Source organism: Symphalangus syndactylus, chromosome 6 (assembly GCF_028878055.3).
Source record: "Symphalangus syndactylus isolate Jambi chromosome 6, NHGRI_mSymSyn1-v2.1_pri, whole genome shotgun sequence".
Classification (NCBI taxonomy): Eukaryota; Metazoa; Chordata; class Mammalia; order Primates; family Hylobatidae; genus Symphalangus; species Symphalangus syndactylus.
Window position 1 is genome coordinate 46,866,668 of NC_072428.2, and position 24,272 is coordinate 46,890,939.

General features: G+C 39.7%; 1 protein-coding gene and 1 non-coding gene across 3 annotated transcripts in view; both read right to left on the reverse strand.

Annotated features, from left to right (window-relative positions):
- The window catches only part of IPO7 (importin 7), a 65,572-nt gene that overhangs the window by 16,034 nt on the left and 25,266 nt on the right, over positions 1-24,272 (reverse strand). Inside the window, exons 3-16 of one of the 2 annotated variants that reach the window (XM_055282458.2) lie at positions 23,282-23,435; positions 21,617-21,775; positions 18,514-18,670; positions 15,547-15,636; positions 11,857-11,951; positions 11,680-11,764; positions 8,959-9,093; positions 8,222-8,321; positions 7,113-7,189; positions 6,837-6,953; positions 3,813-3,902; positions 3,246-3,411; positions 2,296-2,456; positions 1,122-1,250 (exon numbers count right to left, since the gene is read on the reverse strand). In XM_055282458.2, the coding sequence (XP_055138433.1) occupies positions 1,122-1,250; positions 2,296-2,456; positions 3,246-3,411; positions 3,813-3,902; positions 6,837-6,953; positions 7,113-7,189; positions 8,222-8,321; positions 8,959-9,093; positions 11,680-11,764; positions 11,857-11,951; positions 15,547-15,636; positions 18,514-18,670; positions 21,617-21,775; positions 23,282-23,435 (1,715 nt within the window). Of the gene's footprint in view, positions 1-1,121; positions 1,251-2,295; positions 2,457-3,245; positions 3,412-3,812; positions 3,903-6,836; positions 6,954-7,112; positions 7,190-8,221; positions 8,322-8,958; positions 9,094-11,679; positions 11,765-11,856; positions 11,952-15,546; positions 15,637-18,513; positions 18,690-20,612; positions 21,157-21,616; positions 21,776-23,281; positions 23,436-24,272 lie in introns of those variants that run through there. The other variant, XM_063641097.1, reaches the window with a different exon arrangement.
- LOC129485570 (small nucleolar RNA SNORA23) lies at positions 3,488-3,669 on the reverse strand. Its single transcript, XR_008658709.1, has one exon. It is a non-coding gene; the product is annotated as a small nucleolar RNA SNORA23 (small nucleolar RNA).

The window sequence follows — 24,272 nt, forward strand, 5'->3', positions numbered from 1 at the left end:
ATTGGAATTATAAACATCAAATTCATGACAGTGTTACTTCTATGGGAAGAAAGGAAGTAGGGAAAAGGGGTTAGGAAGTGGTCCCCTGAGGGCTTTCAACTGCATCTATCTGAAATTGTTTTCTCTCTCTCTCTTTCTTTCTTTTCTGACACAGTGTCTCGCTCTGTCGCCCAGGCTGGAGTGCAGTGGCGCGATCTTGGCTCACTGCAGCCTCTGCTTCTCGGGTTCAAGTGATTCTCCTGCCTCAGCCTCCCAAGTAGCTGGGATTACAGGCGCCCACCACCACGCCCAGCTAATTTTTGTATTTTTAGTAGAGACAGGGGTTTCATCACGTTGGCTAGGCTGGTCTTGAACTCCTGACCTCAGGTGATCTGCCCACCTCGGCCTCTCAAAGTGCTGGGATTACAGGCATGAGCCACCGTGCCTGGCTGCCCAGTAATGGATTTTTTTAAAAATGGAATTATTTAAAACATACAGAAAAGAGTAAATAACAAGAAAACTATAACCAAAACTTCTTAATCACCTAAACTTTATTACATTTTTAACACTTAGAATATTTCCATTATGTTAAGAAAAACAATTTCAGGGCCAGGTGCAGTGACCATTGCAATCCAGCCTGGGCGACAGAGCGAGACTCCATCTCAAAAAAGAAAAAAAAATCCATTATTACAATTCTTACTTTTCCAAAATACAACTAGAAAAGAAGAAAACTAGGAAGATGGTAGTGATGGTTGCATAACAATGTGAATATACTTAATATTAGTGAATTATATACTTAAAAATGGTTAGGATTGTAAATTTTATGCTATGTGTATTTCACCAAAATTTTTCAAAGAAAAAGAAAACTAAGAAAAAATGTTTTTTTCCCTCCTGGAACCACCATATTTCTGGATCTGAGAAAACACGAGGAGCCAAAATCCTGAGCCCTAAGATGGTAAAACAAATACCTGCTTCCTATTCCTTCTACTAATACTTTAGAACTTAAAATATAATGTACCAATCTTATCTTTATAAAAGGGAAAATGGCAAAAACATGGTACATGAGATGCCAGAGAGATATTAGAGCCCTCTAAAAAGCATAAAATGGCTTGAAAAACTGCAACACTAGATCATCTTCTTACCTCTTTATGATCTTCAACTACACTAAGAAGTGTATCAATTGTATTCAGAATTCCCATCGCAGTAACTGCTTTGTCATCACTACCTTCTTCATCTGGCCCCGTCTGGATTACTTGGTTAAATGTCATTGCCTAGATTCAAGAGAATATAACTCAAGTTTGTCACTGAGGCATTATAAATATGTTTTGGTCTAAGACTTTTAATTCTTAGAACATTCTCATTGGAATACCACAACAAATTAATGTCTCCAAATTGATTAATGATAATAAAGAGCTTAAGCTCTATAATCAAATAGTGTACTCATTGGGTGACCTTAAACAAGCTACTTGACTTCTCTTGACCTTTTCTGCATGCCACTTTGGGGATTTCATAGACACTGTATGAGGACTAAATGAGGCAAGGTATAAAAAGTACTTAATATTATGAATAGTTTTCATTACTACTACTGGTTAACACTTGACAATGTCCAAATAAAAGTATATTTAATCATCAAGGGGGTCACTGATTTATGTTTTGTAAAATTCAATCGATTATTTTGAGCATTCCAGGCCACTACACAGATACTCATGCTGCAGCCTGAGGTAGTAGTTAAGAACAAGTACCATGAAGGCCCATGTATAAATCCCAACCCCATCCTGCCTAGCTTAGGCAATTAACCATTTTATACCTCACATTTTCTCTGTAAAACAGGAATAATTCTGACACACGATTGTGTTAGAATTAAGTAAGTTAAGTATCTGTCAAGGGCTTTATGTGCTACACAGTAATGTCTGTGAAATATCTGCTATAAAGGCAGGGGTCCCCCAGTCTCCAGGCAGTGGACTGGTACCGGTCCATGGCCTGTTAGGACCAGTAGATAAGTGGTAGGTGAGTGAGCATTACTCCCGGAAATTCTCATAGGAGCGTGAACCCTACTGTGAAATGTGCATTCAAGGATCTAGGTTGCACACTCCTTCTGAAAAACCATTGCCTGCCTGATGATAAGAGGTGGAACAGTTTCATCCCAAAGCCATCTCCCCCAGACCATCTGTGGAAAAATTATCTTCCATGAAACCAATCCCAGGTGCCAAAAAGGTTGACTGCTATAAGGTAAGGCAAGCCACTTGTGACACAACCTGGAACATACTGAGAGCTACATTAAAATGCTTGCAAATATGGTAGGTTCAAACAACATACCAAATGTTGTGTCATTTCTACTGCAATAGGAGTAACTTCTTCACTATATTCACAGATCATTTTCTGAATTACATTGGTAAGGTCATCATTTTCTGTTTCTCTTATAATATGAAGAAGAGCCTGCATTACAGGTCTGATGAATGGTGTGATATATTCTTTAGCTGTAAGAGAAAGAGTAAAAAACTTGTGTAAAACCCCTAAAACCTGATATAACAAATATCAATGAGTTTTTGTAAAAAGTACTTTCACATAAAAAGGAAGTATGCCAAGTTCCTAGGATTATGGCTTTTTACAATTACTATATACATACATATATATACACACATATTTTATAAGAGGCAGGGTTTTTTTTTTTTTTTTTTTTTTTTTTTTTGAGACGGAGTCTCGCTCTGTCACCCAGGCTGGAGTGCAGTGGCGCGATCTCGGCTCAATGCAAGCTCCGCCTCCCGGGTTCACGCCATTCTCCTGCCTCAGCCTCTCCGAGTAGCTGGGACTACAGGCGCCCGCCACCACGCCCGGCTAATTTTTTTTGTATTTTTAGTAGAGACGGGGTTTCACCGTGGTCTCGATCTCCTGACCTCGTGATCCGCCCGCCTCGGCCTCCCAAAGTGCTGGGATTACAAGCGTGAGCCACCGCGCCCAGCCAAGAGGCAGGGTTTTGATCTGTTGCCCAGGCTGGAGATGCAATCATAGCACACTGCAGCCTCGAACTGCCGGGCTCTAGTGATCCAGCTGTCTCAGACTCCCAAGTAGCTGGCACTACAGGTACATGCCGCTATGTCCAGTTAATTTAAAAAAATTTTTTTTTGTAGAGATGTTTCCCAGGCTGGTCTTGAACACCTGGCTTCAAGTGCTCTTCCCACCTAAGCCTATCGAAGTGCTAAGATTACAGGTGTGACCTACTGCACCTGGCCAACATTCACTTTTCTTGACATACAAAAATCCTTTACCTTTTTCTTGATTGCTGATCAATACTTGAAGGGCAATGGCAGCTTCCACTTTCACAGGCATTTCTCTATCATCAATCAGACATCTTCTTGTTAGCTCTAAGGCTGTTTGAAGGTTCTGATCACTTTTGAACTTCACTTCACAAAAATAGTGAAGTACCCAGCAAGCCTTTTGTAAAAACACAGTGAGTTAGTGTAGATACCTTACCTTAAATTCCCCCAAGCTTATCTCTATTCCCTGAGTTGTGTGTGTGGGAATTTGGAGGCTGGCCAGTGGTAGACGTGTCCAGAGACAACACTAGACCAGTACTATGATCCCAAGTTACTCTTTGGCTGCATGACGTTTGTGTGGATAGCAAGATCTGAATGCAAAACACAGACAGACACTGCTACCAGACACAGATGAAACCTATGCACACATTACAGCAGCCATGTAAAGATTTACATTAAACAGAAACCTAAAATAAAACACAGCCTTCAAAGTGAACATTTAAAAGTTTCAATATAAAAGTCCACAGAGTCATTCATTACAAGACAAAAGTATATAAATAATGCAGCTTTAAAACATACCCTTGCTCTCATGTAGCCTAGTTCACTGCTGAAGAGAGGGAATACATGATTCTGCAACATGTATTCCATCTGATCTTTGTAGATCTTTTTCTGTAAATATAAACAACAGTTATTTTGATACAGTTCCAAATATAATCATCTCAATTTCCAAACAGATGTAACACTGTTAAAAATGACTATTAATGTTACATATATTCTCATTCTTTGAACCCCAGAATCCACAACCAATTTTCTTATTCCAGAACTTCACCACCAAAAACCACTAAACATATTTTTACATGTTTTTATATTCCTTGATTAGAAAGCCATGATGCCAAATCTTACCAGAAATAGTGTTTGAATGATGTAAGTTTGGTTAATTTTATCTGTTACTATGAAACTTTTATAATGAAAAAAGTTGTCTGACAAAGTTTCTGGCTGAAAATAACATAACCTGAGAAAAATCCTGCTTTCAAACGAATAAACTGGCTATCCAAAAAGGCACACTCTTTTTTTTTTTTTCTTTTTTTTGAGACGGAGTCTTGCTCTGTCGCCCAGGCTGGAATGCAGTGGCACAATTTCGGCTCACTGCAACCTCTACCTCTCAGATTCAAGTGATCCTCTAAAAAGGCACTCTCAGTATTCAAGGTGAGTATTTTCTAAGTGCAAAGAAGCTTTTTAGAAGAGTTCCTTAAACTGCACATTAAATCAACATTAAACACATAAGACACATATATCAACACTTACATAATCAGACATGACAACTTAATGTAATGTGAGACCCTAGACTGGGTCATGGAACAGAAAAAAGGACACAGTGGGAAATCTTGTGAAACTTGAAAAAGGTCCATAGATTAGTTGATAGTAGCATACCAAAATCAACTTCATGTTTTTGATAATTTTGCCTACCTATGTACGGTATTACCACTAAGTGAAGCTGAGTGAAAGGTAAGAATAGATAAATTTGAATTTGCCAAGAGAACTCAGTAATTCTCAGCCTTCTATGCCACAAATGATTAGAATGTCTTTAATATATACTTTATAAATAAAGAGAAGGACGGGTGAACAGGTATAGAAAAGATGAAAGATGGCCAGGTGCAGTGGCTCATGCCTGTAATCCCAGCATTTTGGGAGGCCGAGGTGGGTGGATCACCTGAGGTCAGGAATTCGAGACCAGCCTGGCCAAAATGGTGAAACCCCGTCTCTACTGAAAATACAAAAATTAGCTGGTGTGGTGGCAGGTGTCTGCAGTCCCAGCTACTCGGGAGGCTGAGGCAAGAAAATCGCTTGAACTCAGGAGGTAGAGGCTGTAGTGAGCAGACATCACGCCACTGCACTCCAGCCTGTATAACAGAGTGAGACTCCATTTCCAAAAAACGAAAAGATAAAAGATACAATGACTAAATATTCTATGAGTACTTAGTGCCTGGCTTTAAAATGTAAAGATTTCTAACAACTCAATTATAAAAAGACAAACAACCCGATTAAAATGGGCAAGAGCCAGGCACAGTGGCTCACGCCTGTAATCCTGGCACTTTGGGAGGCTGAGGCGGGCAGATCACCTGAAGCCAGGAGTTCGAGACCAGCCTGGCCAACATGGCAAAACCCCATCTCTACTAAAAATACAAAAATTAGGCTGGTGGCAGGCACTTGAGGCATAAGAATCACTTGAACCCGGAAGGTAGAGGTTGCAATGAGTCGAGATTGCGCCACTGCACTCCAGCATATGGGGGGGCGCGAAGGCGGAAATCTCAGCTACTTGGGAGGCTGAGGCAGGAGAATCACTTGAATGCGGGAGACTGGTGGCTGCAGCAAGCCAAGATCTCACCACTGCACTCCAGCCTGGGCAACAGAGCAAGACTCCATCTCATAAAATATGAACGAGTAAATAAAATGTGGTATATTAATATAATGAAATATAATTTGGCAACAAAAAGGAAAAAGTACTGAAACATGCTACAACACGGATAATCCTTGAAAACATTACACTAAATGAAAGAAGTCACCCACAAAGAGCTACATATTATATGATTCCATTTATATAAAATGTCCACAAAAAACAAATCCATAGAAAAAATGTGGACTATAGGTAGCCTAGGGTTGGGAGATTTGGGGTGGTATGTGGAGTGACTGCTAATGTATACGGAGTTCCTTCTGGGGGTGATAGTTACACAACTGTGAATACACTAAAAACCACTGAGTTGTACACTCCATAAGGTGTTATTTTTTATTTTTTTATTTTTTTTTTTTGAGACGGAGTCTCTCTCTGTCGCCTGGACTGGAGCGTGGAGTGCAGCAGCATGACCTCGGCTCACTGCAGCCTCTGCCTCCCAAGTTCAAGTGATTCTCCTGCCTCAGCCTCCTAAGTAGCTGGGATTACAGGTGCCTACCACCATGCCTGGCTGATTTTTTTTTTTTGAGATGGAGTCTCACTCTGTCACCCAGGCTGGATTGCAGTGGTGCGATCTCAGCTCACTGCAAACTCTGCGTCCCGGGTTCAAGCCATTCTCCTGCCTCAGCCTCCCGAGTAGCTGGGACTACAGGCGCCAGCCACCATGCCCGGCAAATTTTTTTTTTTTTGTATTTTTAGTAGAGACGGGGTTTCACCGTGTTAGCCAGGATAGTCTCGATCTCCTGACCTCATGATCCGCCCACCTCGGCCTCCCAAAGTGCTGGGATTACAGGCGTGAGCCACCACGCCCAGCTGATTTTTGTATTTTTAGTAGAGACGGGGTTTCACCATGTTGGCCAGGCTGTTCTCCAACTCCTGACCTCAGGTGATCCCCCCGCCCTGGCCTCCCAAATAGCTGGGATTACAGGCATGAGCCACCACACCCAGCCTATTTTTTATTCTTATAGAGATGTGGGTCTCACTATGTTGCCCAGGCTGGTCTCAAACTCCTGGGCTCAGGCAATCTGCCTGCCTCAGCATCCCAAAAGTGCTGGGATTATAGAAGTGAGCCACTGTGCCTGGCTGGCTGTTTATTTTTTAAAACTACTTGCATACATGCACACTCATGCACATACAAACACACTAAAGAATACCTTCAGAAGTATTTCAGCTAAAGAGCCAATCATATGCAGAGCTCCATCTTTTTTTCGAGGGTCAGCATTTGGCTCTGTAAGAATCTGGTAACAAAATCCCATAGTCTTTTGCAGTACCTAGATTAAAAGAGAAAAGTACTGTTATTGAATAGGCCAACATTCCTTAAAAAACATACTAACAAAATGACTCACATGACTAACATTTAAAACTGAGTGTATAGCTGAATAAATTTTAAATAATACAGCAAAAGTTATCTAAACATTAAATAAGCCTACCTCTTTCCTCTTACTACAGGCTGTAAACAAAAGTGTCTGGGCAGCAGTGGTAGGAGAAATGAAATCTTCAAACACATCTAGAGAACAAGTTTAAAATTAAGACAATAAACATTAATTTCTTCACCAAAGCATTAAAAAAATGCTTAATCTTTACATAAGGTATGAAAATGATCCCAGATCCCTTTATCATTTTGCAAAAGCAGAATTCAATGTCTTTTCTGTACAAATTAAATGCTTTTGTTTGTTTTGAGATGGAGTCTCGCTCTGTCACTCAGGCTGGAGTGCATTGGGCGATCTCGGCTCATTGCAACCTCCATCTCCCAGGTTCAAGCAATTCTCCTGCCTCAGTCTCCCAAGTAGCTGGTTTACAGGTGCCTGCCACCACGCCCGGCTAATTTTTGTATTTTTAGTAGAGATGGGGTTTCACTATATTGGCCAGGTTGGTCTCAAACTCCTGACCTCAAACGATCTGCCTGCCTAGGCCTCCCAACATGTTGGGATTTACAGGCCTTAGCCACCACACCTGGCCTGTGCAAATTAAATGTTAATCCATGAATTCCTCCTAATAGTTTTCATTTTTATTTGTTAACTCAGAACTCAGCAGTTTAAATCGTACGTATGAAACACTACTGATGTGAGAATTTTCACAACAGGGTCACAAAAGTACAAGCTGCAAAAAGCACAAACGACTTGGTAAGAATAAGGACCAATACTCAACATTATTAGCCAAATTACAATTCTTTAGTTCTGTGCAAGGACTTCATATGACTCCAGCTTCCAAGATGTGTTTTCTCATTTCCCACTCATATGATGGCTAACATAAGATCCAAAAGTATAGTTGAGACATTTAGTGTTGAGGTGTAATCTTGAATATCTAACAGTTTTGGCATTCAGTAATAAAAACTTAACAGTATTGAATTTGTGTCCGCCAAAAATAAGATTATCATTATCAAATGTCATAAATAATGGCCCCAAAAAGGACTACACAAGGGATCAATTACATTAAAACAACAAAGAAGATACATAATACCCCCTAGGCTGGCTACACACAATCACTGTAATCTTAATTACTGACATTTTTTGTTTCTAAAAATGTGAAAATTCCTTACCAAACTTCATGCGTATATATTCGTAAGGGTCTTCTTGCCAAAGTTCCTCATCAGCATCTGTATAGCACATCAATGGAAAAATAACATCTTGGATAATGCCCTGCAATTTAAAAGTTAAGAAAACAATAACCATCAGTTTTCAAATTTAAACCTTCAAATTTCCTTTAAGTATTAAAACCAAAGTAACACTATTATGTATTTTAAAGCTTAATATCAAATGTTAGTAATGCATTTAATGTGTTCTAAGATCAACTATCAAACTACATGTACTTCCCCTCTCTGTAACAAGTAATTATAAGATATATGTGTACAAAGGTCACAATTAAGTATTCTAAATATATATAGTCTATAAAATTCTACAGCTCTAAATAAAGCACATAAATTATTCACAGAAATAGCAGATAAGTCATTTATCCTAGAAACGAATCTGGTGAAATGAAGTCCCTTGGCTACTCCAAATTACATGATAAAATATAATCATAGTTCAATATTAAGAACTTAAATCGAAAGTTTGAAGACAACAGTTTTGGATTAAAAGATACGTTGGGTATTCACAAGATACCTCTCATAACTTTATGTCAGTGTCTTGTCTCCTTTTTCTGCTATACTCTCAAAACAACCACCAGAAGTAGACTAAGTAACACAACTCAACAAACATGCAATTTTTCAACCTTTATGGTAATTGATGTTATTTCTATTATATTTGCTATAAAAACATTTCAGATAAAAATTATTACTTGTATATGGGGCTTCAGATTCTTCCAGGTGAGAGCATGAGAAACTCCTTGATTAATATAATTTAATGTCTGTTGTAAAACTCGAGGAGCCATATATTGCTTCTCCTTGTACTGATATAACACCTTCAATAAAACCTTGGAAAAAAATTTTCGATCAACAATCAATGTTCAAATAGAAATTTCAACCACTTACAAGCCAGTAAAAACAGTTAACACATATCTTAATGCCAAGCTCATCATAAAGAAAAACAACCGTATACTTTGAAAAATAATTTAACTCATTTCTGATTAAGAATGAAAAGAAGAGAAAACTATATGCTATCTTCGTTTTTCTGGGTTTTTTTTGTTGTTGTTGTTAGAGACAGTGTCTCACTACGTTGCCCCGGCTGGTCTCTAACTCCTGGCCTCAAGCGATTCTCCCATCTCAGCCTCCCAAAGTGCTGGGATTACAGGTGTAAGCCACCACACCTAACCCATTTGCTACCTACTGAAAAACCACAGTATTGGGAGAAAACCCTATCTTGTTAAAGCCATCTTCTGGGAAAATCTTACCCAAAGCAGTCAATTTCCTATTTAGCATCTGTCAATAGTTCTAACTGTACTTCATGTTTCAGAACACTGATACGCAAAATGTGGTCCACAAACCTCTAGTGGTCCCCGAGAATATTTCAGAGGATCTACTAGTTTAAAGCTACTTTCGTAATGATATTGTCTTTTTAAAAAAAAAAAACTGTGTTTTGAGTAAATGAGTATTTGCACCAATGGTACAAAACCATGGTGTTAAATGTTCTGACGCCTTATTTGAAATTCACAGTATTTTTATTTATTTATTTTTTTTTGAGACGGAGTTTTGCTCAATGGTGCAATCTCGGCCCACCGCAAACTCCGCCTCCTGGGTTCAAGTGATTCTCCTGCCTAAGCCTCCCAAGTAGCTGGGATTACAGACATGCGCCACCACACCCAGCTGATTTTGTATTTTTAGTAGACAGGATGTCTCCATGTTGGTCTGAACTTGAACTCCTGACCTCAGGTGATCTGCCTGCCACGGCCTCCCAAAGTGCTGGGATTACAGGGGTGAGCCACCACGCCCGGCCAAGTCACTGTATTCTTTACAGCCATATTGTTATAGAAGAAGCTTTTCTTTTTTTTTTTTTTTTTTTTTTTTTGAGACAGTCTCACTCTGTCGCCCAGGCTGGAGTGCAGTGGGGCAATCTCTGCTCACCGCAAGCTCCACCCCCCGGGTTCATGCCATTCTCCTGCCTCAGCCTCCCAAGCAGCTGGAACTATAGGCGCCCACCACCACGCCCGGCTACTTTTTTGAATTTTTAGTAGAAACGGGGTTTCATTGTGTTAGCCAGGATGGTCTTGATCTCCTGACCTCGTGATCCGCCCGCCTTGGCCTCCCAAAGTGCTGGGATTACAGACATGAGCCACCACGCCCAGAGAACAAGTTTTTTTTTTTTTTTTTTTTTTTTTTTTGAGACGGAGTCTCGCTCTGTCGCCCAGGCTGGAATGCAGTGGCGCAATCTCGGCTCACTGCAAGCTCCGCCTCCCAGGTTCACGCCATTCTCCTGCCTCAGCCTCTCCGAGTAGCTGGGACTACAGGCGCCCGCCACCACGCCCGGCTAATTTTTTGTATTTTTAGTAGAGACGGGGTTTCACCATGGTCTCGATCTCCTGACCTCATGATCCGCCCGCCTCGGCCTCCCAAAGTACTGGGATTACAAGCGTGAGCCACCGCGCCCAGCCGAGAACAAGTTTTTCTTAAGAATTTTTTTTTTTTTTGAGATGGAGTCTTGCTCTGTCACCCAGGCTGGAGTGCAGTGGCATGATCTCCACCCACTGCAACCTCGGCCTCCTGGGTTCAAGCCATTCTCCTGCCTCAGCCTCCCCAGTAGCTGGGATTACAGGCACACACCACCACGCCCAGCTGATTTTTGTATTTTTAGTAGAGATAGGATTTCTCCATGTTGGCCAGGCTGGTCTCGAACTCCTGACCTCGTGATCTGCCCACCTTGGCCTCCCAAAGTGCTGGGATTATAGGATTATATGCTCAAAAATGAATAAAATGAGTCCATTATTTCAAGGAAAATTGCTGACAATATGTTACTGGTGTTAAAATTTGAGGTTTCAAGCAAAAATTAGAATTCTGGGCCAGGGGTGGGGGTTCACGCCTGTAATCCCAGCACTTTGGTAGGCCGAGGCAGGCGGATCACCTGAGGTCAAGAGTTCAAGACCAGCCTGACCAACATGGAGAAAACCCGTCTCTACTAAAAATTCAAAATTAGCCGGGTGTGGTGGCACATACCTATAATCCCAGCTACTCGGGAGGCTGATGAGGCAGGAGAATCGCTTGAACCTGGGAGGCAGAGGTTGCAGTGAGCCGAGATTACGCCACTGCACTACAACCTGGGCAACAAGAGAAAAAAAAAATTGTTCTCTTGACATATAATAGGCCTGTTATTATATTTTAATGAACTGTTTACTCTTACCTTAATTTCTAATATGATAAATATTACTAGGTATAACTCACATAAATGAGAACCCAATGGTATCCTAAGTAATTTGAACATAAAGAGATCCTCAGACCAAAAATGTTTGAGACCTGGTACAGGGTCCAAACAGGCACTCTTTAGATGTCAAAGAAACTGGAAATAAGCAATATATAAATTAACTTAAAGATGCCATGTTTCCACTTAGAAAAACTAAAAACAGACTTACTTGCTGGACACCAACAGCAAATGCCTTCAGAAATACTTCAGCAAATTCATTATACTCCTTGGAAACATTGCCAGGGCTTCCATATCTAAAAGAACATCAAAATGCCCATTGTTTCTTTATAATGCTTTATGCTAGCACTTTAAATTAATTTAAATCACCATATATGGATGAGATTACCTTTCAAAAAGTCTTGCTAAAATATGTAAGGCCCACTTCTTGCATTTCCACCATGGTAACTCAGGTCGATCATCTTCTTCAACTTGAAGTGTTTCCTTTAAAGAGACATTTATTTAATGATAAGAGATAATACAGTATAGGAGGAACAGCATGAGATGAGAAAAGATTGACAAAAATGTGAATGCTTCTCTAATGCTGGCCTTTTTTTTTTTTTTTTTTTTTTTGAGATGGAGTCTCGCTCTGTTGCCATCTCAGCTCACTGCAAGCTCCACCTCCCGGGTTCACACCATTCTCCTGCCTCAGCCTCCCAAGTAGCTGGGACTACAGGCGCCAGCCACAATGCCCAGCTAATTTTGTTTTTGTATTTTTAGTAGAGACGGGGTTAGCCAGGATGGTCTCCATCTCCTGACCTCGTGATCCACTGCGCCTGGCCTGATGTTGGCCTTTCATAGTGGAAGGTTAGACTTGGAAAAGTATTAACCCTATTTAAATCAAAGAGGCATCCTCACTGCTTCACTAGTTGGTTATAAAAGACATGCTTTTTAAAATAATTCTACAAGCTTAAAGCCAAACATTTTAGCCAAGATCTAAATAGTATAGTCAAGGCCATGACAATTGTAACTTAATCAAAATCAGTATATTTCATAACAGAAAGGGCATGAGAAACTCCATTTCAGAAATCTAGTTTCAGATATATAAGTATAAATGCGCAACGATTTGTGTAGGAGAATATTAATTATAATATTATTTGTAATGGTAAAAAATTGCTAAGAACCTGAACATTCATTAACAACGTTCAATTATGGAAGATCCATAAAAGACTACTACACAATCACTGAAAGAAGGAATTGGATCATTATACATTAATAACCTAAGACATCCATAACATATATATATATATATATATATATATATATATATATATATATATTTTTTTTTTTTTTTGAGACAGAGTCCCAATCTGTTGCCAGGCTGGAGTGTAGTGGCACAATCTCGGCTCACTCACTGCAACCTCTGCCTCCCTGGTTCAAGTGATTCTCCTGTCTCAGCCTCCCGAGTAGCTGGGACTACAGGCTTGCACCACCATGCCCAGCTAATGTTTGTATTTTTAGTAGAGACGGGGTTTCACCATGTTGGCCAGGATGGTCTTGATCTCCTAACCTCGTGATCCGCCCGCCTCAGCCTGCCAAAGTGCTGTGATTACAGGCATGAGCCACCATGCCCAGCCTATCCATAATATATATAATATATATATATATATATATTTTTTTTTTGAGACGGAGTCTCGCTCTTTCACCCAGGCTGGAGTGCAGTGACGCAATCTCGGCTCACTGCAGGCTCTACCCCCCGGGGTTCACGCCATTCTCCTGCCTCAGCCTCCCGCATAGCTGGGACTACAGGCGTCTGCCACCTCGCCCAGCTAATTTTTTGTATTTTTAGTAGAGACAGGGTTTCACCGTGTTAGCCAGGATGGTCTCGAACTCCTGACCTCGTGATCCGCCCGCCTTGGCCTCCCAAAGTGCTGGGATTACAGGCGTGAGCCACCGCGCCCAGCCAACATATTTTTTTAAGTAGGACAAGGAAGTGAATATACAGAGCAAGTGAACACTCTCATACATCGCTAGTGAGAGCAATGCTACAGCCACTTTGGAAGTTACTTGTAAAGTAAAACACACATCTACCTTATGACCCAATTCCTTTCTTTGATATTTATGCAAGAGTTTGAAAAACATGTGACCACAAAGAGACATGTAAGAATGTTCATAGCTTTATCTATAATACTGAAAAAGTAAAACTACCCAAATGCCCATCCACATACATAACTTGTGATATATCTATAAAATAGGATACCGCTCAGCAATAAAAAATGATAAACTACCACTATACAACATGAAAGAATCTTATAAATATATTAAGTGAAAGAAGCCAGGAACAAAAGATTACTTATTAAGTTCTAAAACAGCTGAAATCTATTGTGTGGGAAATGAGATGATGGCAGAGATGGCTAGAACCAGCCATGAGTAAACATTCTGAGGTGATGGCTATGTGGGTACATAATAATTGTGTTAACTCACTGAACTGTTTATTTATAATTGGTGCACGGATTATAAATTATACCACAAAAAGGTGCACAATATGTATATGAGACCTTTAAAAGTTATATTTTATATCTATTAAATGTGCACAGAAAAATATATACCAAACTAGTTTCCCATGGAGGGTGTAGAAATGTCGTTTCTTCTGCATTGATCGTAAATGTTTTTGAAACAAATCTTTAAAAAAAATTAAACTGCAAAATAGGACTTTGGTCTCACTTATGTGATTAACAATATTATATTGGATAAATTGCATAACCCTCCCATGTGTAAGTTTAAAATAAAAGTCAGAAGGATTTTGAGGGTTAAATAAGTATATATTAATAACAGTACATAAATCACACCATAAAATAGGCTGGGCACGGTGGCTCACACCTGTAATCCCAGCACTTTGGGAGGCTAAGGCGGGTGGATCACAAGGTCAGGAGTTCAAGACCAGCCTGGCCAAGATGGTGAAACCCTGTCTCTACGAAAAATAAAAAAATTAGCCAGGCATGGTGACAGGCACCTGTAATCCCAGCTACTTTGGAGGTTGAGGCAGGGAATTGCTTGAACCTGGGAGGCAGAGGTTGCAGTGAGCTGAGATCGCACCACTGCACTCCAGCCTGGGCGACAGAGTGAGGCTGTCTCAAAACAAAACAAAACAAAACAAAAAAAACAGGGTATTCAGTAATCTGTAAATTCCCCTATATCTCTAGAAAACTAGACTATAGGCCGGGCACAGTGGCTCACGCCTGTAATCCCAGCACTTTGGGAGGCCAAGGTGGGTGGATTACCTGAGGTCAGAAGTTTGAGACCAGCCTGGCCAACACGGTGAAACTCCATCTCTACTAAAAATACAAAAATTAGACGAGCTTGGTGGCACACGTCTGTAGTCCCAGCTACTTGGGAGGCTGAGGCATGAAAATCGCTTGAACTCGGAAGGCGGAGGTTGCAGTGAACCAAGATTGTGCCACTGCACTCCAGTCTAGGCAACAGGAGCGAAACTTCATCTCAAAAAAAAAAAAAAAAGAAAAGAAAAGAAAAGAAAGAAAAAAGAAAACTAGACTATAAAGAAAAATTGTAATAATTTAAAAAAGTTTGATTATAAAAATAACACAACTGGACAACTCTGAATGTACTAAAAACTACTAAGTTGTACTTTAAAAGAATAAATTTTATGGTATCTGAGTTATTTCTCAATAAAGTTATTATCAAAAAATAACATAACTACAAAGTTTGGTCAATCTGTAAATCAAGTTCTTCCTCTTTCTCTGTACGTGGGCATCTGACAAATTAACTAGGCTAAGAGCCAGCTATGAGCTCTTAATTTATGAACTGAGAAGGAACAGAAGATTTAGGATGAAATAAAAGGATAACAGAAGCACTTAACCAGTAATATATTTAAAAAACACCCTTTACAACTTTTCATACTAAGTAAATGTACATATGTAACGCGTATGTAAACAAATGAAAAGGTACCTCTAATCTAGAAAAAAATAAATCACATATTATAAAAACTCACAAAGAATGTTACAGGAAACACCAGTTAAAGTCTTCAAAAGACCATTAAATATTTGTATTTAGTAATATAAGAGAACATACAGAAACTTACATTAGGTACATCCCTGTTCACAACAGTCTTTAAAATTTCTATCCATTCTGTCAGGTTCTGTTGGTTTATCAGTTCCAGTGGTAGTGTATACTAAATAAAAGTCAAGAATTAATATTTCAAAATCCTTGCTAAAGAAAATCCCACTTCTTTTTACTCTTCACAATACCTACCAAAAGTATTTCATTCAATCCACATTTTCTGCTTTTAGTACATAGGCAAACTTCTTTGCTTGTTATCTATAATGGTAAACAGTGAGTGGGCATCCTTGCATATTCCCATTTTACTGGGACATTTATTTTCACCATAAGGTGTGATATTTATTATAGATTTCTAATGAACAACTTTCATCAAGTTAAGAAAGATTCTGTTCCAGGATTCTAACAGTTGTTTATTTTTTTCAAAGCAGACGTGGTTATTTAATTTTATCAAAGCTTTATCTGACATCCATAAAGATGGTTACAGGTCTCTATTTTAATGTGATGTAAGGGTTAATTACAAAAACTAATTTCTTACTGTTGATCCATTCTTGTATTCCTGGGATAAATCCTATTTCTCAGTAGGCCAATAAAAAGGTTATCCAATTTGGGATTTTAGGACATCTATTTTCACAAGTGAGACAGGTATGCTAGTCTCAAAGAATGAGTTGAGAAACTATTTTGTCCTATTCCCTATGCCCTATGATAGTTTTCAAAAAGACCTATTATTTAATCCAAAAGTTATGATCCTCCTAGTTAGAAAAAATATCGAAAAGACTAGTGTTTACTCAAATTACTTAACAAAAGAATAACGTAAGAGTCCAATAGAATGGCATTAAGGTGCCCTTAGATTCAGAGTGGGAGATATCTGAATGTCTTTAAAGATCTAGCAAAGATATGCAAAATCCAACCAAGGAACAGAGTTAGGCAAGTACAATCTTAATGGAGGTGAAGTCATAGATCTTTCTTCCTTTTTTTTAAGAGACCAGGTCTCGCTCTGTCAGGATGGAGTGCAGCCTTGAAGTCTTGACTTCAAGCAATCCTCCAACCTCAGCCTCCAGAATAACTGGGATTACAGGCTTACAGGTGCGAGCCACTGTGCCTGGCTCTGATCTATTTAAATGAGATTTTTAAATGTAATGGTATGACTTGAACCAAAGGTCTTGGCAGATGAGATAAACCCTTCTATGGTACATGATACAACAAAAAGAACCAGAATTTTCCTGGTTTTTAAAAATCTGTTTTACAAGTAATTACATTTCACTGCGAATACTGACCCAACCATTTCTTTCTTTTTGAAACGGAGTCTTGCTCAGTCGCCCAGGCTGGAGTGCAGTGGTGTGATCTCGGCTCACTGCAACCTCTGCCTCCTGGGTTCACACCATTCTCCTGCCTCAGCCTCCCAAGTAGCTGGGACTACAGGCACCCGCCACCACACCCAGCTAATGTTTTGTATTTTTAGTAGAGACGGGGTTTCACCATGTTAGCCAGGATGGTCTCGACCTCCTGACCTCGTGATCTGCCCGCCTTGGCTTCCCAAAGTGCTGGGATTACAGGCGTGAGCCACCACACCCGGCCCCAACTATTTTTTTTTTTTTTTTTGAGACGGAGTCTCGCTCTGTCGCCCAGGCTGGAGTGCAGTGGCGCAATCTCGGCTCACTGCAAGCTCCACCTCCCGGGTTCACGCCATTCTCCTGCCTCAGCCTCTCTGAGTAGCTGGGACTACAGGCGCCCACCACCACGCCCGGCTAATTTTTTTGTATTTTTAGTAGAGACGGGGTTTCACCGTGGTCTCGATCTCCTGTCCTCGTGATCCACCCGCCTCGGCCTCCCAAAGTGCTGGGATTACAAGCGTGAGCCACCGCGCCCGGCCCACCAACTATTTCTTTAGTGGGTATCTTTTATCCTAGAAAAATTTAGAACATACAGAAATAATAAAAGCCATTACTGTGTACCAGTAAAGCCCACTGATTTAGTATTTTTGTGACAAGTTTAGGAATAGGTTTTGTATTGAGACAATCTATGTATATTTTGCATATCAAGTATGTGTTAGACTTCAACTGCAATCAAGTAACTGGTTTTCAGATTCATTATTTCTTTTTTTTTTTGAGACAGATTTTTGCTGTTATTGCCCAGGCTGGAGTGCAATGGTGTGATCTTGGCTCACCACAACCTCTGCCTCGCAGGTTCAAGCTTTTCTCCTGCCTCAGCCTCCCAAGTAGCAGAGATTACAGGCATGTACCACCATGCCCGACTAATTTTTTTTGTATTTTTAGTAGAGACAGGGTTTCTCCATGTTGGGTCAGGCTGGTCTTGAACTCCCCTCCTCAGGTGATGCGCCCACCACAGCCTCCCAAAGTGCTGGGATTACAGGTGTGAGCCACCGCGCCCGGCCCAGATTCATTAATTCTTAAGGTGAAAGACACTTTCTAAATTGACTAATATGGTTACAGTGGATGGTTTAAGATAATTTGACATTGCCCATTTGCAATTTAATATTTATTAGGGGCCAAGCACGGTAGCTCATGCCTGTAATCCCAGCACTTTGGGAGGCCAAGGCAGGTGGATCACGAGGTCAGGAGTTCGAGACCAGCATGACCAACATGGTGAAACCCTATCTCCATTAAAAATACAAAAATTAGCCAGGTGTGGTGGCATGTGCCTGTAATCCCAGCTACTCAGGAGGCTGAGGCAGGAGAATTACTTGAACCCGGGAGGCGGAGGCTGCAGTGAGCTGAGATCACGCCACTGCACTCCAGCCTGGGCGACAGAACGAGACAGTCTCAAAAAAAAAAAAAAAAAAGATTCATTTGGGGAGGAAGTATGCTTGTTTAGACTTATAATTTTCGCAATTTACATTTTGCTAGAAAATCATCTACTTAATGTAGATTTTCAAGTTAACTATTATTAAAATGCTGAAATTTTGTTAATTTTTAACATGGTAAATGACAGACTAACTTTTTATAAATAAAAACTGCTTCATAGATATTACCTGAACAAGAGCATAGAAGATCTTGAATATTTGTTTCTGGATGAGGACAGACTGATCAGACTGGTCAGAAAGAAGCTGGATAAAACGATCCTTTAGAACTGGCAGAAAATGCTGCATTGCTGCTACCAATGGACTCCGCTCCTCTGGTTTTTTATACCTTTGAGTAGGAATACAAACTAATTCTGTAAGAATTTATTTCCACAATTTTATATATATTTAAACTACGCATTTATTTACAAAAATATAATCAAATACTTCCTAACCAATTTAGAAAAAGAAAAATATCTAGAACAAAACCATAAAAAGGAAGCATCTTGAATAAAACCTTGAGTAAAGATTATCCAGTATTTTCTGAACATGTATTATGAGGTCAATAATCTTCAAGGCACACATGAGTATGCTCACTTTTATAGTTGAGGAAACTGAAGCACAGACATTAACTATCTTTCTCAATATTACATAGTTAGGCATGAACCTAGGCAACCGGAATCCAAGGTCTGCCCTCTTAACCACTTGACCATGCAGTCTCTAACTGTGAATCAATTGATATAGATGAGGAGGCATAACGAAATTTTTTATTTATCAGTTGCTACCATTCACATAAATATAATCAAATACTTCCTAACCAATTTAGAAAAAGAAAAATATCTAGAGCAAAACCATAAAAAGAAAGCATCTTGAATAAAACCTTGGGTAAAGATTATCCAGTATTTTCTGAACATGTATTATGAGGTCAATAATCTTCAAGGCCCACATGAGTATCCTCACTTTGATAGTTCAGGAAACTGAGGCACAGAAATTAACTATCTTTCTCAGTATTACACAGTTAGGCATGAACCTAGGCAACTGGAATAGGTTATTGACCTCATAATAAATGAGGAAATAATAAATTATAAATAATAAATTAGGAAGTATTTTATTATATTTGTGTAAATAGTAGCAGCTGATAAATAAAACTGATTATATATTACCATCCTTAAGTAATTTACATACCAACAGCATTAAGGCAGAAGTGGTATGTATAAAGCAGAAAATACTTTATTTCTAAAAGATCATAAACCATAAGTTCTTCTATTAACCCATAGGGCAACAAAATGTGACCAACGGGCTATCAATTATGAGCCAAGATTGTGCCACTGCACTACAGCCTGGGTGAAAGAGAGACTCCATCTCAAAAAAATAAAAAAGTATTGTTAAAAAGTCTGTTGGGGGCCAGGCGCAGTGGCTCACGCCTCTAATCCTAGCACTTTGGGAGGCCGAGGCGGGCGGATCACGAGGTCAGGAGATCAAGACCATCCTGGCTAACACGCTGAAACCCCCGTCTCTACTAAAATGCAAAAAGTTAGCTGGGCGTGGTGGCGGGCGCCTGTAGTCCCAGCTACTAGGAGAGGCTGAGGCAGGAGAATGGAGTGAATCCAGGAGGTGGAGCCGAGATCGCGCCACTGCACTCCAGCCTGGGTGACAGAGCGAGACTCCATCTCAAAAAAAAAAAAAAGAAAATCCTTAAATTCTAGTCTTATCACTATTCTGTTAAAAAAAAAAAAATTCAGTGGTTCTCAGTATCTAAAAGATCACATCCAAATTTCCCATTCTGGCACTCAAAACCCTCTTTAACATGGTCCCAATTTACCAGTCCAAAACTATTTCCAACCTCTCACTGGAAATTATCAATACCATTAAGCAGTCTCCTCACTACCCACTAAAGACAGAGTCTCACATTTCCATCTCTTTCTTTGTTCATACCACTCCGTATGGTGTGACACGCCTTCCTCTTTATGTTCTTTGTGTTCCTTCAACTGACAAGCATTTCCTGAGGATCTATGCTCCTGGGGACCACCACAAATTCCAATTTCTCTGTAAATTTTCTTAGAACTGCTTCAGTCCACACAGATCCCTTGTGAACACCTTGTGCTTCACAACGAAACACTGGCTGAAAATGAACTGAATTCCAATGATGTAGCAGCCTCCTGTATCTCCCATTTAAAAATCCCTGTCATATTCCCTCCTGCTAAGATTATGGGACAGGAGGGCCTTGAACCTCCTCAATGATATTGACAGCTTATTGTTTTTATTCTCTCCAATTTTAGTCACTCACTTACCAGAACTGTAACAGCTGGAACATTCCTTAGCAGGAAGATGGGTAGCTGGTGGGAACACAAGAAAACACCAGTACCAATGCTGTAAATGGTATATTTCTCTCCTGCTCAGAGAACAAAAGCAGCAGTTCATCAGCCACTTTGAGATGGGACCCAAAGAGGGTATTGGAGGCTAACTACAAGTCCCAGAATTAGAGGGCTCACAATGGCATCTGTGTAGCTGTTAGGACTGGCAATAAAGTCACGATCATGGTATAAAAGTCTTCCTTATGCCTTCCTCATAATATCCCATCAAACCTTTTCAAGTGCCTATCAACTACAGACTTAAAAAACTCCTTCAACATGTGGCTTACCACTCTCAGTGCTACACCTCAACTTTCCAGGTTAGATCTTTTTTTCCTGATCCCTAAAACAAGATCTAAAATAATCACTTGGCCTAAAATCTTTTTTTCTAATACTAATGACCTATATGAACTATAATCTGCTTAAATATGCCAACATTGAAATAGGTGAGTGTGAATACCCCAAAACACACTGATTAAAGAAGATCACATGAAATTCCAATGAATCCTTCTTAAAGAATCAGAGGTTCTGGAAGTTAATCAAGAGTCTAAATTAAGATAAAAATTCACAGAAAAAAAAGCCACAAGTAATAAATAGCTTTAATCCTCAATGTATTCTGATCACCTTCACATTTTAGAAAAACTTATCTGAAGGACTTTTATCAGCACATATTGAGGAGGCCCTCTTTAGAGATAACTTAGTTTTTGAATAGGTAAAGAGACAGTGATTAAGAAAAAAGGGCGCAAGGAGTTTCTTAGTAGAATAAAGAAAAGAAACTGCAGTTAGAATGCTATGTCAAAAAGAAAATAATAAATTGAAATTACCATATAATTCACTAATTTTATTATCTATGCTAAATATAATTTTACATGTTCAAATTGGCTTAAATTTTCTGAACTTTTCCTACTTCTCAAAGCTCTATAGGAATTGAAAGAAACACTTACTCATAATTTTTCACAAGCTGATAAAGGCAAAGAAGAATGCCTAGCCAACAAGCACTGTTATCAGACTGAAGATAAAAGCCAATTTTGTCCACAATGGCAGTCCAGCGGCTTGGATAATCATGTTTGATGATGTGATGAATGCATGTAGTAAGCTGTACCCTGAAAGCCAAAAATAAACAGTAAGGAAAAAATCCTAACTAGGTAAGATTTTGCTAACTCATAGAAAGGAAAATAGCTGTTTAGACAAAATCTAATTTCAAAACAACCCATGTGATTTTAGATGTACACAGAATATATATGATTCAGAATAAGTCACTGAGCAAATGAAACCCAACAAATGTTACAAATACAGGTGTTTTATTTTTCATTCCTATCATCAATAAACAAGTTTCATTTAAGAACATCAATTAGGCTGGGTGCGGTGGCTCACACCTGTAATCCCAGCACTTTGGGAGGCCCAGGCGGGAAGACACAAGGTCAAGGGATCAAGACCATCCTGGCCAACGTGGTGAAACCCCATCTCTACTAAAAACACAAAAATTAGCTGGGCCTGGTCGTGCACGCCTGTAATCCCAGTTACTCCGGGCGGCTGAGGCCACTGTGCCCGGCCCACAAGTTTTGTATGAAGTTTTTGGTTTTGTCAGTGTGAAGTCAAACTGTAGTAAGAAAATAAATTACAGGCCAGGCATGGTGGCTCACACCTGTAATCACAGCACTTTGAGAGGCCTAGGCAGGTGGATCACTTGAGGTCAGGAGTTCCAGACCAGTGTGGCCAACATGGTAAAACCTCGTCTCTACTAAAAATATAAAAATTAGCCAGGGATGCTGGTGCAAGCCTGTAATCCCAGCTACTCGGGAGACTGAGGCAGGAGGATTGCTTGATCCCAGGAGGCAGAGGTTGTAGCAAGTTGAGATTGTGCCACCTTACTCCAGCCTGGGCGACAGAGCAAGACTCAATCTCAAAAAAAAAAAAAAAAAAAAAAAGAAAAGAAAATGACTAAGGCATTCTCCTACAATAGCATTTGTTGGGTAAGTTTTCTGCTACAAAAAAAACAGGCCTAACATCACACTCCGGGAACTGTTGTGGGGTGAGGGGAGGGGGGAGGGACAGCATTAGGAGATATACCTAATGCTAAATGACGAGTTAATGGGTGCAGCACACCAACATAGCACATGTATACACATGTAACAAACCTGCACATTGTGCACATGTACCTTAAAACTTAAAAAAAAAAAAAAAAAAAAAAAGCCTATATGTTCTGAAAAGACCCCAAAAGCCCTCCAGAAAAACAAAACGCAGGCTGGGTGCGGTGGCTCACGCCTGTAATCCCAGCACTTTGGGAAGCCGAGGCAGTTGGATCACGAGGTCAGGAAATTGAGACCATCCTCGCCAACATGGTGAAACTCTGTCTCTACTAAAAATACAAAAATTAGCTGGATGTGGTGCCGTGTGCCTGTAATCCCAGTTACTGGGAGCTGAGAGGCAGGAGAATCGCTTGAACCTGGGAATCGGAGGCTGCAGTGAGCAAGGATCATGCCACTGCACTCCAGCCTGGCCACAGAGGGAAAGTCCATCTCAAAAAAAAAAAAAAAAAAAAAACCAAAAAACAAAAAACCCTGAAAGTTACATACCTGCAGAAATGGGTAAATTTTAAAAATACATACCTGATGAGCTCAGGAGAATGGATAATGGCTTCTACAATATTTTCTCGAATACAATGGCGATCTTCTTCTGGAATAGTATAAGGGGATATATCCCCTGGTGCTGTTTCTCGATCAGGCCAATACTGTGTTATCATATTTTTCAAATAGATAACACCTAAAATACAGATCAGTTTGACAAAAGAATGTTTACTGTGAAAGTACTGTGAAAATCCCATAAGTGTCCATACCTCAAGTATTTCTTTCACACCACCGTTTGTAAAGCTATGCTTTCATTAACAAAATACTACATTCAATTATTTTTAAAGTTGATAACACACAAATTGAACACTCAGTTACAGCAATCAAGCGCAAAGTTATTACTAATCACACAGCGTAAGAAAACTCTGCAAATAACCCCAGCGAAAACTGGTTTTTTTAACATCACAACACTTTTAACCCTGTTTTCTACAAGAGAGTTAAATTAAATCAAATCAGTTTTCTAAATGAAGCCTCTAAAGACAAAACCATCATACATATCCCAACATAGCTTCTACAACTAATCACACAAAGGTAATAAAAAAACCAATTCTTATCACAGAAAAATCATAGCATATAAAGGTTCTTAACCTATAAATTTAAGTATTTCAATCCCATACCACTTCAAATTCAAATTATGTTATGGGAGAATTTACTGTGTTCAGAGATTATAGATTACTATTTTTCTTTGCACATTGCTATTTGACAAAAGTTAACAAACTGATGAAGTGGTAAAATCTAGGTTGCTAGCAAAGCTTTTCACTCAGCACTTTCAGAGAGAGGGGGAGAACAGAATTACAAATGTGTAAGATGTACTGTAAAGGGAAACTGTCCAAAATTAATTCTTAAATTCTGCAAAACTGGCCGGGCGCGGTGGCTCACGCTTGTAATCCCAGCACTTTGGGAGGCCGAGGCAGGCAGATCACGAGGTCAGGAGATCAAGACCACAGTGAAACCCCGTCTCTACTAAAAATAC